The following is a 20,771-nucleotide window of genomic DNA, read 5'->3' on the forward strand; positions in this document are numbered from 1 at the left end:
AGACAGCTTCAAGCTGTCCCCTGGGTAGAGCACCATGGCATCATAGCTCACAGCAACCTCCAACTCCTGGGCTCAAGCAAGTTTCCTGCCTCCGCCTCCCAAGTAGCTGGGACCATAGGCGTCCACCACAACGCCTGGCTATTTTTTGGTTGCAGCCATCATTGTTTGGTGGGTCCGGGCTGGATTCAAACCCGCCACCTTAGGTGTATGTGGCTGGCGCCCTAGCCACTTGAGCCACAGGAGCCGAGCCTCCCTCCTCTTCTTCTGCCCTACCAAGCCCCTGTGTCACCTTGAAGCCCCACAGGCCCATGGAGGCCTGTGCATTGGGAGTGCGGCATCTTAAACTTAGGACAAGGAATAGGCAGAGGAGGCTCTCACCTGGGGGAAGGTGTAGCTTGTAGAGCACCTTGAGTTTCTCTGTCAGGTCTCCATGGTACATCCCACCTGTGGGAAAGGCCAGGGAGAGGGTGCACTGGCAAGATGGTTCGGAAGCCCCTTCCAGGAGATTATAGAGGGGATCCTCCTCACAGCCTCAGCTGCCTGACTCTCTCCTGTAGAGGTCACTGGATCCAGCCCCAGGCCTCTGCTCTCCCTACAGCTTTGTCAGGAAAGCTCAGGCCTGCCCTGGGGTGGGTAGACCCAGCCTCTAGCTGCCTTGCCCTGTGTGAGGGAGGGAAGAAGGAAGGGCTGAGCTCCTCTTGGACCCCACCATGTCTCCAGTAGGTAATCTGCTCTTCCCTTATCAAGGGCCAAAGGCTCAAAGCTGCTTTCTGCTTGCTGTAGCAGACAGATAGGCTAGGGCTGGCATTTGGAAAGCTTCTTGGTAAAGTGTGAGGGCTGAGTTAGGCCTCTGGGGACACTCACTCATCCCTGTCACGAACTCCTTGAAGTTGATCAGTAAGTCCTTATTTTTGTCCAGAAGCCGGAACATGCGCCCTGCCAGCACATGGGTGTGGGAGCCACAGGCCCAGGGTGTCAGGCTGGCAAAGAGTTCCTGGAACTGGCTTGCATCAATCCGGTACTGCTCCAGGTATGGAAGGCTGGGGTCCCGACGAATGGCGACCATGTGGCTGCTCCCCCAATACTGGCTTGCCAGGTGTTTGGCCTGCAGGAACAGTCTGGTGAGACGACCTGGCTGCTAAGCCCTGGGGCTTTTAGGATTAGTAGACTGGCAGGTGTGTCCACCCTCTTCCTCTGTCCAAGCCTGCAGAGCCCTGGTGAGGCGAGCACCTCACAGAACTCTCATGCTGGCACTATCAGCCCCTTGGTAAGAGATGGGGGTGGGTAATTGCTGGGAGACAGAGCCTTCGGCAGCCTGTGAGGGGCAGAGGGCACAGTGTAGTGGCCACCTTGGGAAGTGGACCAGAGGCAGCTAGAGGAGGGGATGGAGAACTGAGAATAAGAGCAAAAAGACAGTGTAGGCTGCATTGTTTCTGTCCCTTCTTTAGGACCCTTTCTTCCTCCCTTTGTTGACAGAACCTGAAATCTTCTTAGAAAACCCCCTCCTGTCTCACTCTCAGGTGATCAGCCCCATCTCCAGGGATGGGTGAGGGTGGGTACATGACCCATGTTTGGCCCAGCAGCTGACTTGAATCATCTGGGTCTTTTGCTAAAACCATGTGTAAAGAAAAATTCTTTCTAAGAATTTGGAAGACAGCATAGCCCTGGAGCTGCTGACTGCCTCTTGCCACTCTGCAGGAAGAGCAGTTCAGAGACATCAGAGGTGGGGAGCATAACAGCATGTTTGGACACCTGGGTCCAGCCATGCCTAAAGTTGTTCATTCCTAAACTTTTCAGTTACCTGAGCCAATGTACTCCCTCTTTGGTGTGAGCTTGTAAGAGTGAATTTTCTGCCATTTAAAAAAGTGTCCTGCCTAAACTCCAAGAAGGATTAAATTCTACATGAACTTCGTGGCAACTTCATCTGAGGATGCTTTTTTTTTTTTTTTGAGACGGAGCCTCAAGCTGTCCCCCTGGGTAGAGTGCCATGGCATCACGCTCACAGCTACCTCCAACTCCTGGGCTCAAGCGAGTCTCCTGCCTCAGCCTCCCAAGTAGCTGGGACCACAGGAGCCCGCCACAACGCCCGGCCATTTTTTGGTTGCAGCCATCATTGTTGTTTGGCGGGCCCGGGCTGGGGATTCGAACCCGCCACCCTAGGTGTACGTGGCTGGCGCCTTAGCCGCTTGAGCCACAGGCGCCGAGCCTGAGGATGCTTTTAAATCTATTTCTCTTCTGGCATGAAGCTGACATGCTGAGGATGCACTTAGGGGACTAGGATCGGGTACAGTTCTGCCCTGGCTCCTGGCTGTCACCTTGAACACCATGTAGAGGTCCTCCAGCTCTTCAATTGAGAAACCAATGTCCACAGGTATAGCTCGGACCTAAAAGGAAAGAGAAACTGGATGTGCTGGTGGATTCTCAAGCTGCTTCAACAGTAGAAATAATGGTCTTTGAGAGGATCTTCATGTGTATGAGGGAAAAGGCATGAACTGCCCTCTTGGTGTCACCAGCGGGCCTGGCATGCAAGGACAGTCCTTTTAGGAAAAAGGGTACTACTCATACACCCTCCAATCAGCTCACATTCCTGAGCTACTCCCAGGGTGGACACTGGGCTAGCCTTTTTCTCCTGAACACACAGTTGAGGGCTACAGAGCAAGGGTAGTCACTGAGCTTCCATTGCCTGGATCTCTGCAAAGGCCCTGGCACTGGCTCTTTGGGAGGGGTTCTAGAACTTGGCAGACAATTCTCTTTTTACTTTAATTAGCTGGAGTCAGTCAGATTCTGTTGTTTGTAAATAAGGTGCTGTCATGGTGATCTACATGCCTAAAGAGCAAGGCTGGTCACTTGCCTTCCTAGGAAGGCACAGCAAAAAGATCCTCCTTTTGTGGGCAGAAGGCATGAACAGGTCTTGCAGCCTGGGGTGACAAGGCTGACCTAGCCCTTCCAGAGATAATGAGGACAAAGAGTTGCAGCACAGACATGGGGTGTCTGGAGGGTGGCCAAGGAGTTGAGTCAGCAAAGCTTCCCACTGCCTCACCCATGAATAGAAAAAAAATGACCAGGACATCTCTCCACATCCCCAGATTTGCACTTTCCCCCTGGATTCTAGTCCCACACAGCATCCTAACATGATGTACATACCAAGGTAGCATGAGGGGCGAGGTGCAAGTGGAGAGAGTGCCAGGTGCTGCAGCCCCAGCCTGGCCCCTGCTGGCAACTTACCACACTTCTCTTGGCTGTGTCCTCCAAGGACTGGATCACTTTCAGTCTCTGTTTAAACCGCATCTGTTCAATGTCATTGGCTCTCAGACTGCTGAATTTCTACAGGCCAGATGTGACTCAGTGAGATTAAGCTAACCGCAGACCAGAGGACCACCACCCAGCCATAGCTGCTGGAACCCACATGGCTGGCTGGAGAGGCCTGGCCAAATTAGCCCTGTTGAGTGCTGACCTCATAAGACACTTTCAGAAGCTCAAAGATGTCCACCTCTTCAGGGGGGTCATCCCCGCTGGTCAGCAAGGCATGGAGGTGTGGAATAGGAAGAGAAACACTCTGCTTATTGACCACATTATCCAGGTACCTGCAAAGATTGGAGTACAAAAGTCTAGACCACACACATGTAACAGGAACATCTTTCCCAGTTAAGCAAAGCAGAGGGACCAAATTTACATACAGACTATCAATTAAGAGCACGCTGAGAGCTGAGAACCTCTAGGAGGGCAGAGGTGAGCCCTGGCAGGCCAGGAAGTGCAGCTCAATGCCCTGCCCCCATGAAGCCTGAGCACTGAGGACACTAGGTTGTTTTCTAGAGGTCCCATGGCAGGAATCTTTCATAAACCTAGACCTTACCCAGCTGGGGGAACAATATCCTCCCTCTCTCTGGTGGATCATTAGAGATGTGGGGACTCCTGGCCATGGCCAAGAAGAATCAGGGACTAAAGGACCTGTGCAGTATCTGTTGTGGGTGAGGAAACTGGCTCCTCCAGGGACACATCCTAGAGGACAAGGCCCTCTTCTGGCCGGTTGACATGGCCCAGCCAGGGCTCTAGGCTCAGCCTGACACTCAGATAGGAGAGCATGGCCGGTCCCCTAACGCCTATCAGCCCTGGTCAGACCCCAACTCCTGAGCACAGGCCCGAGCAGTCTACAGTAGAAGGTGAGCATACAAGCCAGCCATACACTTCAGAGCTCAGGCCAGAGTGAGACCGGGAGGAGGCTTAGGCTTAAAGGCCAAGCTGGAGGACTCAGCTCCTTGGACCAGAGGACCAGGCTGTGGTAAGGGGAGTTCCCATGTCCAAAGTGGGGACAAGGCCAGGTCTGATCAGAAAGAGCCTTGTGAGATGCTGACAGGTGAGAGAGTGGAACAGAGGAGACTGCGATGAATCAAGCACAATCCAAGGAAGGGGTATCATGGGCCAGGCTGAGGGAAGGGGATGGATCCCAGAGAGAATCAGTGAGGGGTGGGATATGAGATGGGGGAGGAGGGGCCAGCATGATCTTGGGCCCCATGTGTCACCTGCTGGAAATCAGCTTATTCAGCTGTTACTGAGAGCTCAAAGCAGATCTGCTCCCCCTAGGGCACGGGAGACAGAGATGCTGCTGAGCTTTGGGGAAATGAGGGATACTCAGCCCCCGCTGTGCCAGCCATTTCCTGACCACCAACAAGAATCCTAGTCATTGGAGCTTGGCTCTGGATATCCTTGTGTCCTAACCCCACATCTGAGTGGTGGTCCCCCAAACAGGGTGCTCTGCCTGCTGCCTCTGCCTTGGCATTCACTGTTTTGTCTCTCACTGGAAAGGAAGTTTGCTCCTGACCTCAGACAGCCCTAGGTCTAGCCCTGACTTGGTGGTGTGGTTGGCACAGTGCTTGAATGCTGGCTGGGCAGTGCCTGGAGCTGGAGAGGGGTGGGCTCTGCTGCCAGAGATAGGGGGAAGAGCCCAGCACACACCTGCCCAGCACGGTCATGGCCTCGCCCTCGTCACTGCAGTCTAGCAGCTGCTCCATGTTGGCATCCAGGATGGCTAGGGCCACCTGCAGGATCACTTTGATGCCCTCATAGAAGAAGCAATCAACAATGACTACAGCGCTCTCAAATGGCATGACACTGAGGAAGAGGGTCAGGAACCAGGATAGTGAGATGCTGGAGATCACCCCCAGGTCCTGCATCTTCTCCGAGAGCTGGGGCAGAAAGTCCCTTGTGAGCTCTTCAAAGATGCCCTGGTCCACCAGGGCTCCTGCAGAGAGGATGAGAGAGGATGAGGGAGGCTGGGTTAAGAGTCCCTGACACCTAACCGTGCCAGCTCCACACTGTGAGGGCTGAAGGGAGCAAGGAAAGAGAGAGCCTTCCTGTGCTCCCTTTGCAACTCCCATACCACTGTGTGAAAGCACTGTTTCTTCCCTCTACCTGAATTTTCTTTTAGGGAAATACTAATTTCTCTCTGAAAGTGTCAGAAGCAAGCAGTTTCCTGGGTGGCTTCTGTGTCCTGTCTTGATTCCTGTGAACAGGTGCAATTCTGAAGAATCCCAAGAAGGGTAACTACAAGCACCCAACAGTAGGGGAGGCAATCTTAGAATAACAGATGGAAGTACATTTGTAAGCCTATTTCATTTCTAGCCTTTGTATGACACAGTCTTTATTGGGTGTGTTTGCATAGTTGAAGTTGACCAAAAGGTACACGTGGGTATACTATACTTTAGTTTTGATGTTTGAAATTTTCTATAACAAAACAAGTTTAAGAAAAGTGAGAAAGATAGGAATTTAGGCTCTCGGAGGACTCAAAAACCACCAGATGTGCTCCCTAAAAAAACAAACAAACCACCAGATGTGTAATAGCTTCTATTCTCATTGCCACTAACTCCCAGGGACCCACACGAAGTCTGGACAGGAGTCATGACCGTGGGGGAAGACAACTGGGGTGTCTGTGCCAGCTTTTTGCTCCCTGGTTGTGTAGTCATAGCTCTCCACTATGTAAGGTGGGAACCATGCCTTTGTGCAGCCTCAGGATGGCTGTGAGGCCTATAGAAGCTCACTTGTGGGGAGGGCTTACCATGGAACCTGGCCTGGGAAGAGCTGCTCCCCTAAAGGACCCACTGGGCAACTGGAGGCTGGGTAAGGGAGTGCTGCAGTACACTTACCCACTACCCTGGTGTTGTAGTAGTCGGGCAGCATGCGCTCGCAAAGGGCCACTAGGAGCCAGAAGGCTTCCTCCTCACTGCCATATAGCAGGAGCACTGAGGTCACGATGTTCATCGCCTGCCAAGCACATAGACAACTAAGGTAGACTTATATTGCTGGCCCCCAAATAAAACTGTCCCCCCCCCAACAAAAGTCCTGCATCAGCCTTGTTCTCCAAGCAAATCTGCCCCTTCAGGAGGGCCTGGCATCTGGCCGTGAGCAACTGTCCATGCCCAACTCTGGGACTTTTTTTTTTTTGAGACAGACCCTCAAGCTGTCGCCCTCAGTAGAGTGCTGTGGCATCATAGCTCACAGCAACCTTCAACTCCTGGGCTCACAGCAACCTTCAACTCTGGGGTTCAAGCTATTCTCCTGCCTCTGCCTCCCAAGCAGCTGGGACTACGGGTGCATGCCACAATACCTGATATTTTTTTTTTTTTTGGTTGCAGCCGTCATTGGTGTTTGGTGGGCCCGGGGTGGATTCAAACCTGCCAGCTCAGGTGTATGTGGCTGGCTCCTTAGCCGCTTGAGCCATAGGCACCAAGCCCCAACTCTGGGAAATTTGCCAAACTTTGCAGGAAATCAATTTGACAGAGAGAGACAGCCAACTCCTTCAAACTGGGTCAGAAGGCACCAGGTGAATAGAGAAGACGACATCTGCACATCACACTTCCGTGCAGTGGTGTCTGGTGTTGGAGGTGTGACACAGGGCCCAGGGGATGAGCGAGTGAGCTGCATGGCCAGAGCCCTGCAGAAACAGGAGATGATGGCTGCCGCTTGGCTGCAGAGAGGCTGTGGTAGAAACTGGATGGCACACACAGCCTTCTGTTAACAAGGTTTTTAAGGCAAACAGAAAGCTATATAACCTGGCCAGGAAAATGCCCACTATTTAAAATTAAAAGCTGCCAGAAATGCAAATCATAAGCACAATGGATACCTCCTCACAGCCATTACTTAAAAAAAACAAAAGAAGGTTACTGTGCCCGTGGCACAGCGGTTACAGTGCCAGACATATACACTGACTGAGGCTGGTGGGTTTGAACCTGGCCCAGGCCAGCTAAACAACAATGACAATTGCCACAAAAAATAGCTGGGCGTTGTGGCAGGCACCTATAGTCCCAGCTCCTTGGGAGGCTGAGGCAAGAAAATCGCTTAAGCCCAAGTTAAGGTTGCTGTGAGCTGTGATGCCACAGTATTCTACCGGGGTGACAAAGGGAGACAGAGGGAAACAAACAAATAAAAATCCCTGATACAATAATATAACAAGTAGAGGGGATATGGAGAAATTGGAATGCTTGTGAATTACAGGTGGGAATATAAAATAGTATAGCTGCTGTGCTAAGGAAGGCTCTTAAAAAATTAAAAATAGAACTTTTATACAATCCAGTAATTCCACTTCTGGATATACCCCCAAAACTGAAAGCAGAGATTCAAACAGACATTTATGCACCTATGTTCACAGCAGCATTACTCATAATAGCCATGAGGTAGAAGCAACTCCACCGTTCCTCAATGGAAGAGTTTATAAACAAAATGTGGTATATTCATACCATGAAATATTATTCATCTTTAAAAGGGAAGGAAATCTTGTCACATGCTACAATGCCAATGAACCTTGAGGACATTGTGGTACGTGAGATAAGCCAGACACAAACACTGTATGATTCCACTCATAAGAGTTACTTAGAGTGGTCAAATTCATAGAAATAGAAAGTGAAATGGGGGCTGCTAATGGTGGCTGGAGGTGGGGGAATGTTTAATGGGGCCTGAGTTTCAGTTCTGCAACATGGTAGGAGCTCTGGTGATGAACAGTGATGATGGTTACACAACAGTTGTGACTGTATTAATACCAATTAAATTGTACACTTAAAAATGGTTTAGATGATAAATTTTATGGTATGTACATTTATTTTACAACAAACACAAAATAATCAAATACTTTGACCCAGACCAGAAGCCCACAAAAGATAATTTAATACAGGGTGGACATAAAGTTTGTGTTCAATTTAAATAGTAAACTAGTTGTTTTTAAATTACATCTTTTTCTTCAGTCAGGCTCCTTCCTCCTTGACACAGGCCCAGGGCCATGGGGACCTGCTCCCACAAGCCTCTGGTGGAGAGATGCTATCTCTGGGACCCTGCTAATACCCTTTACCTGGCAGTAGCCAATGGTGGGGTTTCGGAAAGCATAGGCAGTCAGCACCCGCCGGAGTGCAGCAATCCCAAGCTCATTCTGGAAAGCGGGGTGCTCAGGCATTGAGCGGTGGAGGTCCCTCTCGATCTCTTCCGTTGCCAGGCTACACTTCCCCATAGACTTTTCTACCAGCTCGGTGTAGTAGCCAGGGTGAGTCATCATCTCATTCCAAGCCCCTGGGGAGACACAAGGGACAGCTGTCTCTTTCTTCCTCTTGGTACTTCAGGGGCAATAGCAGGACAGGTTGGAGACATCAATACCCCAGAGAGATATGAGGAGCTCTGGGGTCAACTGGGAGGTGTGATGCAAGGTTCTCTCTAAGACTGCTCCTGGGGAGAGGTGTCCCAACCAAGAAGTTTGAATAGCTGACCTGCCCTCCTCATGAGATGCTCCTCTGGATAACCAAGGGGTGAATGCTGTCAAGACCTCCGAAAAAAAGGAGGCTTCAAGGGGGTCTGTTTGCCTCCCACTGTGGGCAGGAAGGGACCACCTAGCCAGCAGAGTACCTGGGCCCTGGCCTCTACCCCTTGTGCTATTTCCCTGGCTTTGGCTCTGCACATAACCCAGACCCTGGCTACCAGCTCTGTAAAAGGCTGGAAACTTCTGCCTCACCCACCTCAGGAGGTTGCTCAGGGCCAAACTCATATAAGCAGAGCCTTAGGGGCCCTGACTGGCTGAGCCAAGGGTAGGGTGGCTGGACCCCACGCACCAGAGAAGAGAAGCCAAAGCTCCCCCCGGAGGCTCTCAGGGATGCCCTTCAGGACTAGCTCCCGTGTCCTGGCCGTGCGGTACATGCACATGCCTCGCCCATACTCAAAGAAGTAGATGTTCCATGACTCTTCTTTCATCTTCTCCTTGGCCTGAGGGAAAAGCAAACCAGGAAAATTGGGGGCTGGGGTGTGTCTTGGAGCGTGGAGGTCCACGTGACAAAGCCCTCCTCCCCCTTATCCTCTGAGCCATGAGAAAGCCTACTATGTAAAAAATCTAGAAAGTGCCAACTAGAAAGCTCAGGGTGCAAAGTGGTTACTGGCAAAGTTGAGTCAGGGCTGGACCACACCACCCTTCCAGCAACAGGAGACAGCCCAGCAGCAGGTGGCCCCTTTCCTCCAGAGGCCTGGAGTTCCTGGTGAATAGCACCTGCCAGGCAGGGCAGTGGGGCCCTCCTCAGGGACAGTCTGGATCCTCTCATACTATGAGTACAGCCCAGGGAGGGCACTGCCCACCAGTTACCCCATGGAGTCCTAAGGCTGCAGCACTCCTGCACAAGGCTCACCCCTTTGGCTCCGAGGTCCTCCATGGGCGAGTTTCCCTGGAAGAGTTTGAGCAGGCCCTGGGAAGTGGTTGGTGCCTTCTGTGCACAGAAGCTCTGGCAGCTGCTGAGGGGAGAGGCCGGGCTGGTGGACTGGGCTGATGCCTCCTGAGGAGCTGAGGAAGACTAGAAAATAAAACAGGGAAGAAGCCCTAACAATGGAACTTCCTCAGGGCCTCTGATGTGCACGCCCACCCAGAATTGGATGATGACACCTGTGAAGGACAGCTCGTGTGGGTGGGCAGTGTTCAAAGAGCCTGGTCTGGCCAGGCACATGGCCATGGCTGCGGCCCAGACCTCAGCTTCTCTTTAGTGGGCTGGATACCTACACTTATCTTTCTGCAAGCAAACCTACCCATGCTGGAGAGTTAAAGAGTCTCAGAGGGAAGCAGGTTCTAGGTTCATCCTGTCAGGGCCTGCTCTCAGTGAGGTTGGCACAAAGGGGAGAAGAAACCCCATTTTTATCTTGGGTCCCAAGTTTGATGAGTTCCCCTAAGGCCTGGGTGATGGACCCTGTGATGTTGGTCTGGGCTCAAGGCTGGGTTTGGGGTGAATGTGTCACCCTGTTGCCAATAAGGAAATGCAGCAGGGTCTCTGCAAGGAGTGTTGGGGGTGGCCCAGGCAGAATACAGGTCTGCTGCCACCATCCTGGTGTCACATCAGCCTGAGAGTGACACTGTCCTAGCAAAAAACAAAGTCCAGTGGGAATATGACAGTTGGTCTCTGCTGTGGGGCAGGCTTTCCACTCCCTACACTCTCCTGTTGGTTTTGGTCTTATGACTGTGGTCTCACTCCACCATGTAAAACATTTCACATTCTCTGTGACCCTTAAGAGAACCCTGACCCTGATTATAGTGATGGCATCACAGAGTGACACCTGTTGGAACTTAACAAATTAGGGCGGCACCTGTGCTCAGTGAGTAGCGTCCTGGCCCCATATACAAAGAGCGGCAGGTTTGAACCTGACCCCAGCCAAACTGCAACACCAAAAATAATAGCCAGGTGTTGTGGTGGGCGCCTGTAGTCCCAGCTACTTGGGAGGCTGAGGTAAAAAAATTGCCTAAGCCCAAGAGCTAGAGGTTGCTGAGAGCTGTGATGCCATGGCATTCTACTGAGGGCGACAAAGTGAGACTCTGTCTCTAAAACAAACAAATAAAAAACAAAACAAAAAAACCCCCAAATACATATTGAGTATTACAAGTCAATTTTATCTCAAGCTTTTTTACTAGAAAAGAAAAAAGAATAAAAAGAGAAAACTCTGCTAGGTTCACACCCATAGTCCACCCTTCTACCCTTAGCTGGTATTGCAGAACTAGATTGTGGGTCCATTTAAATTTTTTTTTTAATTGAGACAGAGTCTTACTTTTGTCACCCTCAGTAGAGTGCTGTAGTGTCACAGCTCACAGCAACCTCAAATTCTTGTGCTCAAGAAATTTTCTTGCCTCAGCCTCCCTAGTAGCCAGACTATAGATGCCCACCACAATGCCTGGCTATTTTTTTTTAATTAAATTATAGCTGTGTACATTAATGCAATCATGGGGTACAATGTGCTGGTTATACACACAATCGGAAATGCTTTCATCAAACTGGTCAACATAGCCTTGACCTTATAAACATTTTCTTAGTTATTATGTTAAGACATTTATATTCTACACCTAATAAATTTCACGTGTACCCTTCTAAGATGCACTGTAGATGTGGTCCCACCAACTACTTTCCCTCTACCCATCCTCCCTCCTCCCCTCCTTCTCCCCTTTCCCCTTCTATGCCCGGCTATTTTTGTTTGTTTGTTTAGCAGGCTCTGGCTGGGTTCAAACCCATCAGCCCTGGAGCATGTGGTTGGCACCCTAATCACTGAACTATGGGCATCCAATCCCATTTAAATTTTTATAACAAGGTGCCTGAACCCAGTGGGCAGACCCCAGAGCAGGCCAACTGTGCCTTGACTGTGGAGATTCTGTTTCCCACTTGAACTCCAAGAGGGATCAAGACACAGATGGGCTCACAGGCCATAGAGCACCCCATAGAACCACAAATCTCAATGCCAGGAAAGGAATCAGACTCTAGGGCCAGCGTCCTCAAACTACGGCCCACCTAGGACATTTATCCAGCCTGCTGGGTGTTTTTGCTGCTGCTGCCTGTCCTGCTTAGCAGCCAACTCGTCCCGGGGCCCACAGTCCGGCCCTCCAATGGTCTGAGGGACAGTGAACTGGCTCCCTGTTTAAAAAGTTTGAGGACCCCTGCTCTAGGGTGTGTCCTGCATGACAAATACCTGATTCTGGTGAGATGGCCAGCATAGCCCTGAGCTGGTAGGCTGGGCTGCTTCCTGCTGAGACTCAGCAAAGGTCACACCTCAAACTGGGCTCCCTGGCCTCACATGGACACTGAGTGCTACTTATAACCCTGCCCCTAGGTAAAGATCTGACATGTTTGTCCAGGTCAAATCTCCAAAACTACCTACCATCCTTGCCTGTTACTCAACCACACTTCCCATTTCCTGTCTAAGTGAATAGGCGCAAGTAGACACAATCTGAGCCCCTCCAGGGGCACCTTCCCACCTGCCTGCTTCTGTGGCCCTGCACACCAGGCCTCTTCTCTAGCAACTACTCCCACCCTCAGCATCACCCTCCCTCTCAGGACTTACCCTCATTAGCACAGTCCTGCTGCTATTGCCTCCAACCTCCTCCTCTGCAGCAGGGTACTGCTCACCTATGCTCCCTTTGATAAAATTCATCAAGGCATACCCTACGGTAAGTGAACTTCAGGGGGTATATGTTATACTTCAAATAGAAGGTAGTTCCTGGCCAGGCACTTTGGCCAGACCCGTAATCCTAGCACTCCGGGAGGCCAAGGCAGGTAGTTTGCTTGAGCTCAAGAGTTTAAGATCAGCCTGAGGGCTCGGCGCCTGTGGCTCAAGCAGCTAAGGCGCCAGCCACATACACCTAAGGTGGCGGGTTCAAATCCAGCCCGGGCCCGCCAAACAACAATGATGGCTGCAACCAAAAAAAAATAGCCGGGCATGGTGGTGGGCGCCTGTGGTCCCAGCTACTTGGGAGGCTGAGGCAGGAGACTCGCTTGAGCCCAGGAGTTGGAGATTGCTGTGAGCTGTGATGCCACAGCACTCTGCCCAGGGGGACAGCTTGAGGCTCTGTCTCAAAAAAAAGATCAGCCTGAGCAAGAGTGAGAGTCTGTCTCTACTAAATAGAAAACCTAGCCAGGCATTGAGGCGGGCAGCAATAGTCCCAGCTACTTGGGAGGCTGAGGCAAGAGAATTGCCTGAGCCCAGGAGTTGGAGGTTGCTGTGAGCTACAACTCCAAGGGGGCACCAGAGTGAGACTGTCTCAAACAAACAAACAAACAAAAAAACCCAACAATCCTGGGCAGCACCTGTGGGTTAGTGAGTAGGGTATCCGCCCCATATAATGAAGGTGGCAGGTTCGAACCGGGTCCTGGCCAAACTGCAACAAAAAAATAGCCAGGTATTGTGGTGGGTGCCTATAGTCCCAGCTACTCGGCAGGCTGAGGTGAGAGAATTACTTAAACCCAAGAGTTGGAGGTTGCTGTAAGCTGTGACGCCATGGCACTCTACCTAGGGTGACATAGTGAGACTGTCTCTAAAAAAGAAAAAAAGGTAGCCCCCTAAAAGTGATCTGTTACTCTCTGCTGACCTTTATACACAATTTCTTGAAAGAGTTACCTAGCCTCAGCATATCCTTTTCCCCCAACTATTTTTCCTTATCAGAAAGCGTGTATTTGTGTTGCAATTGTCACCTCTGTGCTAATATCTTATGTGGTTCTCTTAGTACCCCCTCTTTTTAAGATAATGTCAATTACATACTATGGATAGGCAATACTGAAATCCTCCTTCTCTCTGCCAATATGGGACTTAAAGGAGATACTTTCACTCTGAATTAATAAGCTTAGTCTACACTCCATGCTTTTTCTCTCATGCTTTCTCTACTATCTTCATTGTCAGAGAATAAAAAAATCTACATACTGTCTCTTCTATGGCCACCATCTATTTGTACAGTACATACACGTCAGTGCTCCCACTGGTTCTTACGCTGAAGCTTCCTCAACCCTTTATTAGTTGTCTAGTGTTTGTTCTCTAGTACATTCTTCAGATGCTGGCGCAGTCACTCAATTCCTCAGCATGGTCTTGACAGCCTGTGGGCTCTACAGATAAAGGTCAGTTTGGGTACTGAAACCTTACTTCATATCTTCTTGTACTATATATCAAAAAAATGTTACTTTTTGTATAAAATGTTACTACTGTACCAAAAAGTCTAAAGCCTCACTGATCCTTTTCTTCCTACATAACTTGGTCTTTTGACTGCTTGCCCCAAAGAATTTTTTAATTGGATGGATGGATGGGTAGATAGGTGTGTGAATTTTATTTATTTACTTACTTATACGTACATCACCTACACACAAGGTTTCACTCTGTTGCCCAGGCTGCAGTATAGTGGTGTCATCACAGCTCACTTCCAACTCCTGGGCTCAAGCAATGCTCCTGCCTCAGCCTCCTGAGTAGCTGGACTACAAATGTGCACTACCATGCCTGGTTAGTTTTTTCTTTTATTTCAGGTTAATGTGAGGGTATGAACAACCAAATCACAATATTTTGTTAGGTAAAGTCCCTCTTTTAGCTATGTCCTGCACTCAGAAGGTGTGCCACACACCACTACATTGTACCAATTCAGTGAGGGCAGCCCAAATCCCTCCTTCCCCTTTCCTCCTTCCTTCATTCTTCCTCCCCTCAACTTGAATTGAAATGAATTTTTCTCCTTTGTGGGTGTGACTTAGATTGTCTACTGGCTTCATATTAGAACTGAGTACATTGGATGTTTGCTTTTCCATTCTTGTAATACTTTACTGAGAAGAATGTGTTTCAACTCTATCCAAAAGATCACCTAGTAAAGTCACCATCTTTTTTATGTCTGACTAGTAAGTACTCATGGTATACATACACTCATAATCCTGAGTTGATGGGCATTTAGTTTGTCTTTCTATCTTGGTGATTGTAAATTGAGCTGCAATAAACAATCTAGTGTATGTGTCCTTATGATAAAAGGATTTTTTTTTTTCTGGGTAGATGCCTAATAGTGGGATTGTGGAGTCAAATGGGAGCTCTAATTTGCGTTCTTTGAGGATTCTCCATACTTCTTTCCAAAGAGGCTGTATTAGTCTGCAGTTCCACCAACAGCGTAAAAGCATTTCCTTCTCTCCACATCCGCACCAGCATATGCAGCTTTAGGACTTTGTGATGTGGGAAAATATTACTAGGGTTAGGTGATACCTCAGGGTAGTTTTGACTCGCATTTCTCTGATGATTAGGGAGAATGAGCATTTTTCATGTCTGTTTAGATATTCATGTCTTCCTCAGAGAAGATTCTGTTCATATCTCTTGCCCAGTGATAGATGGGATTGCTAGCTTTTTGTTGATTAATTTGAGTTCTCTATCGATTCTAGTTATCAAGCCTTTGTCAGATTTGTAATATACAAATATTTTCCCATTCTGAAGGTCGTCTATTTGCTTTGATTGTTGTGGTCTTAGCTGTTCAGTTTAATTAAGTACCATTTGTTAATTTTTGTTGTTGCTGCAATTGCCACTGAAGTCTCCTTCATAAAATCTTTACCCAGGCTGACATCTTCAAGAGTTTTCCCCACCTGGTTAATTTTTTAAACACTTTTTTGTAGACAGGGTTTTGTTGTTCAGCAGGCTTAGCTGCAACTCATAGCCTCAAGCAATCCTATAGCCTCAGCCTCTCAAAGTGCTAGGATTACAGGCACGTATCAGGTCTAATTATTTATTTGTTTTTGAGACAGGGTCCTGCTCTACTGCTCAGGCTGGAGTGCAGTACTGTCATCATAGCTCACTGGAACCTCAAACTCCTGGCCTCAAATGATCCTCCTGTTTCAGTCTCCCAAAGTGCTAGGATTATAACCATGAGCCACTGCATCTCTGGTCCTTTCAAGTTTCTATTCCAATGACACCTGATCAAAGAGACTGCCCATAAATAAAAAATTAAATGGAGCCACTCCTGTCTCCTGGTACTCCTGACACTCTCCCACCCACTTCCTGCTTTGTTTTTATCCACACCCTCATCACTGCCTGACAGATACATTTACTTGCTGCTGTCAACTCCACTGGAACACAAGCTCTAAGAGGCATGTGTTGTGTCTACTTTGTTCCCTGCTCTATTCCTAGTGGGTGGAACAGTAACTATACCTAATGGGAATGCTACTGGGATGTGAAGGATGAGTGAGTGGCCAGTGCCCAGGAAGGGCACTGGGTTGGTACTTACTCCCTGTATGGACTTTTGATCAAGGTGCCAGGCCTTGGGAAGGTGAAGGTAATGCTCTCACCTTGCTTATGGCCTCTCCTCCCAATCCAACTTTGTCATTTCTTAAAATCCCAGGTAAAGTCTAACCTCCTCTACACCTTCTTTTTTTTTTTTGACAGAGTCTTACTATGTCACCCTCGGTAGAGTGCCGTGGCATCACAGCTAACAGCAATCTCAAACTCCTGGGCTTAAGGGATTCTCTTGCCTCAGCCTCCCAAGTAGCTGGGACTACAGGCATCTGCCACAGTGCCTGGCTATTTTTTGGTTATAGTTACCATTGTTGTTTGGCAGGCCCGGGCTGGATTTGAACCCGCCAGCTCTGGTGTATATGGCTGCTGCCCTAGCCACTGAACTATAGGTGCTGAGCCTATACCCCCTTTTTAATGTTGCCAACCCTCACTGATTGCACCCACACCTTCCTTATCTACGTAATCATGTATTCAGCATCCAGGGACATATGATTTAAAGGCTTGCTGAACCAGACCTGTGGCTTTAGGGCACTGATGTTCTCACAGCGCCAATGCTAGCCACTCTGGGGATAGGGCCCGGTAGTGTTGGGCTGCTGATTTTTCCAAAGAAGCCAGATCTGTGGACTTTTATAGGGACTCTTCTAATGGTTAAGTGTTTCACAAATTTGGAATGAACAAGAACAGCACACACTTCTTATCATACCAGGAAGCAAGGAAATCACCAGATGACCAGGGGTGTGTCCAAAGATTCCTCAGGAGTCTGTCTGGATGAGTTCCCTGCCCCCCATCACAGATGGAAAGAGAACATGACTATCATGGTATACACATTAAGTTATTCAAATCCACAAGTTCATAGTTATAGTAAAAGGTAAACACAAAAAACTCCTTGGTTACATTTGGAGGATACTAGGAAACCAACTCATCATAATTTTGACAACTGGTGAATAAAAGAAAGGAGAAAAAGATTTATTCTGTCTTTCTTATACATAAAGTTGCCTTAAGGTAGCCAAACCATCAATGAGGTGATTTCTCCTTGTGGGAGCATTCCAGATACCAGACAGAAGGGGTGACAGTGTGAAATTGCTGCCACTTTGCAATCCCCAGTGCATAGCTGGGTCTGGATGTTCTTTTTTTTTTGAGACAGAGCCTCAAGCTGTCCCCCTGGGTAGGGTGCCATGGCATCACAGCTCACAGCAACCTCCAACTCCTGGACTCAAGCAAGTCTCCTGCCTCAGCCTCCCAAGTAGCTGGGACCACAGGTGCCCGGCTATTTTTTGGTTGCAGCCATCATTGTTGTTTGGCGGGCCCGAGTTGGATTCGAACCCTCTGCCTTAGGTGTATGTGGCTGGCACCTTAGCCACTTGAGCCACAGGTGCCGAGCCGGACAATGTTCTTAATGACTGACAGTTACACAGAGTTGCCTGGAACTCCTGTTGGGAGCACACAGCACTTCAACCCTATCTACAGGTAGATCTGCCAAAACCAAAATCAACTGAACCAGAATCTAATAGAGGTTCTGGATCTCACTGCTCAATTTGCAGGAAATAAGGGACAAAGGAACTTGTTAAATGACTATAGGGGATGCAATCAACAAAAACCAGACTGAGAGAGATTCTATACCACAAATGACCCAATTCCTTCAACAAAATACTGCAAGAGAAAAAAATAAGGAGAGGTAGAACAGACACCTATAGATTAAAAGGGATTTGAGAGGCATAGAAATCAATAGTATTTTTCATATGCTTTGGTTCAAATAATCAAATTATAGAGAGTACATCTGTACTTGAGGAAATGTTTGTATGTATATCTCATGCTATTAAGGAATTAAGTTTGTTGTACAATAATGGTATTGCTGGTGTCTTTTTTTTTTTTTTTCTTTTTTGGAGAGAGGGTCTCACTTTGTTGCCCAGGCTGCCAGGCTGGAGTGTAGTGGTACGATCATGGCTGACTGCAGCCTTGAACTCCTGGGCTTAATCAATCTTCCCGTCTCAGCCTACTGAGTTGCTGAGTTTACAGATGTGAGCCATTGCAGTCTTTAAAAGGGGTCTCTACCTATAAGAGCCTCAACTGAAAGACTGACAGGGAAAGGCCACATGAACAACCCTGAGGTAGATAGGCCTCTTCACTGTGCCCCTTGCTCTCAGAGCACCTGAAGTTCAAAAAGGATGAAGAAGGCTCCCCAGGGGAAGGGGTCTTGGGGTAGGTTAGGCAAGAGAAGGTCCAGGGGTGCAGCTGGGGCTGTAGAGGTTGCTGGGCAGTGGTAGATGTGGCCAGGACCTGAATCCAGTGTACTGGGCCAGGCTCTCCATCTAGCACACGGGTGATCTCTTTCCAGCTCCCATAAATACCCTCCTAGCCTGAGGCCCACAGCATGCACCATGGGGGCCTGGTGGTGGCCACCCTGGCTCTTCCCTGGCCTTGACCTTCCCCTCCTGCTCTCAGAGAGCTTCTCTTACCTCTGGGCCTGGGTCTGCAACGCTGGCTGTCCTCCCTCCAAAGCTGCTGCCTGGCTGCTTGGATGGAGTTTTCTGGAGGAAGTCAGAGATCTTCTGAACCAAGAAATCACGGTCTTTTAGGTTGGCAAACAAGAAGGTCATTTTACTTTTGGTGCTAATGGACAGAGGGCTGGGCAGGACACTGGAGCTGTCAGCTTTCTCGACAATGGTCACCTGAGAAGGCAAAAGCACTCTCTTGGGCATATACATCTTAGGACCTGAAGCAGGGTGCTCTGTAAATGTGAGACAACCACCTTGGGGTGCTCTCCTGGACACAATGCAGTTGAGTGGCCCAGCTGGATCCACATCCTGACTCTGCCACTTACTGTGTGTGACCTGAGCAAGCTGCTTGCATATCTAAGTCCTGTTTTTTCCCTTGTTGATGGGGTGAGCAAGTTGGTCTTGCATGACCTTTCTGAGGATGATGTTCAAAATGGAAAGTGCTTGGCCTGGCTGCTGGTCCTTAAAGGATTCTCAAGAGACTGCCAGGCACACTACTCTACTCTAAAGCAGGACGAATAGTCCCTTCCTTGCACAGCTGTCCCAAGCACTTGTTCCCAGAAAACACTTCTTGATAGCATGGGTCATGGGGCTCAGCTCTGACACCTGCTGAGTATGGCTGATGGGCTTTCAGTGGGCACCTCTGCAGAGCCTGAGGCCTGAGGGGATATGGACAAGGGAGCTGCAGGCCAGGCACAGGCAGCAGACATGAGTGCTGGCAGTGAAGTGAGTGGGGAGCCCAGGCTGAGGACACCACTGGGGAGGTGTTAATGGATGGAGCTGAGCCCTGGCACAGCTGGGTGAGATACTGGGGAAGAGAAGGGCAGTGGGCTGGGTAACCACCTCAAGGTGTGAGTGAGACTGGCTTGAAGGAAGCAGAGAAGTCCAAAGCAGCTGGGTCAAAGCGAGCAGGGATGGGGTGTGGGGTGTATGTGTGGGTATACAGGGAGTATGAAAGATAGTATAGGCTCACCTACAACCTCATAGGTTACAGGAGGCAGGTGGGGCGTCTTCTGATCACCAGAAGATGCTGGAGGATTCTTAGCAGGACACCAACACGCTCTGACATTTTAAATTTTGTTGGCTACTATGGAAGGATGTGTCATAATGGGGCTAGGTGGGGTTAGGAGCTTCCTGGGGCAATCCAAGCAGACATCAGTGTCTTGGGTGGTGGTTGCAGAGAGGAAGGGCAAGCCCCAGGGCAAGCCAGTGGGAGATGCCATGGAGGAGGCTGACTGACTGAGCAAAGGGTAGGAAAGGCATGGTTGGGATTGAAATTCGAGAGTCCATCAGATGCACAATGGAGCTAGTAACAGGTGCAAGAACTCCTAGGGACCCCATCGTTGGCCAGGACATTGAGGGCAGATGTGTTTAGGATGGTCAGTGCTGGGTGAGGCAGCTGTCCTCCACCCCATCCAGTTGCTTAGCTCTGTCACAAGAGCATGGCTCAGCCCTGCAGTGTGAGCCAACTCCGCTCCCCAAACTCAGCCAGTGGTCTCTGCCTTCACAGACGTCAAGGGCCTGGCAGGAAAAATGCAACTGGGGCCTCAGGTGTCAGGATAAACCCTCAGCCCATCCCAGGCCCAGAGCTGAGTCAGTACAGCATGGAGGACAAACTCACAGGGCCATGGTGCTAAGAGAACACGGGGGCGGAACCACATCTGAGTTTCTCAACCTAGAGATCTGGAGCTATGGCTTTTTTGAGTCCTTTGCCTCTGACTTCCCTTGGGGTAATTAGAGCAGCACACTCTCCCACATTTATTCACAGCTACACCTGCTACTTGAGGGCTCTGTGTAAATTCCAAGGAGGTCTCACTGCTCTGGGTTTTTAATATAATCAAAATATTGTGAATTAAATTTTAACTTAAGACTCCCACTGTGCCTCATGGAATTGAAAATAGCCAGTGCTCTATTGGGCCACAAGGCAAGGGAGGCCCTGGGACCTGGCCAGTGCCTTCTGCTCAGGCAGGGGCCCTTGCTGTCCACACCCTTTCACACCCTTCAGTACGGGATAGATAGCCTTGTTTCCACCAGGATCACTGTGGAAGCCCAAGAAACCCAAGAAAGAACATCCCTGGCAGGTGAGAGCTGACCTCCAGGGCTCTGTTGGAGCCTGAGCTGCAGCCAAGGTATGTGTGTGGGAGGAGTTGGTGCAGTGACCTTGAGTGATGTGGCAGGACTAGCTCAGGGACAAGGTCCTCTTAGCCTGGTCAAGGAGCAGGTAGGTGGTGCAAAAATTCAACTGCAAGGCCTGAAAGGCAGGACAAATGGATGCTC

General features: G+C 49.4%; 1 protein-coding gene across 1 annotated transcript in view; it reads right to left on the bottom strand.

Annotated features, from left to right (window-relative positions):
* Positions 1–20,771, bottom strand: part of TBC1D9B (TBC1 domain family member 9B) — a 47,972-nt gene that overhangs the window by 8,443 nt on the left and 18,758 nt on the right. The window contains exons 7-17 of the mRNA XM_012810985.1: positions 18,456–18,668; positions 9,648–9,809; positions 9,084–9,234; positions 8,336–8,550; positions 6,141–6,258; positions 4,954–5,239; positions 3,455–3,584; positions 3,226–3,324; positions 2,316–2,384; positions 865–1,105; positions 379–444 (exon numbers count right to left, since the gene is read on the bottom strand). Of these exons, the coding sequence (XP_012666439.1) occupies positions 379–444; positions 865–1,105; positions 2,316–2,384; positions 3,226–3,324; positions 3,455–3,584; positions 4,954–5,239; positions 6,141–6,258; positions 8,336–8,550; positions 9,084–9,234; positions 9,648–9,809; positions 18,456–18,668 (1,750 nt within the window). The remainder of the gene's footprint in view (positions 1–378; positions 445–864; positions 1,106–2,315; positions 2,385–3,225; positions 3,325–3,454; positions 3,585–4,953; positions 5,240–6,140; positions 6,259–8,335; positions 8,551–9,083; positions 9,235–9,647; positions 9,810–18,455; positions 18,669–20,771) is intronic.

This window comes from Otolemur garnettii, unplaced genomic scaffold, assembly GCF_000181295.1.
Source record: "Otolemur garnettii isolate 467f Iridium unplaced genomic scaffold, OtoGar3 scaffold00146, whole genome shotgun sequence".
NCBI lineage: Eukaryota > Metazoa > Chordata > Mammalia > Primates > Galagidae > Otolemur > Otolemur garnettii.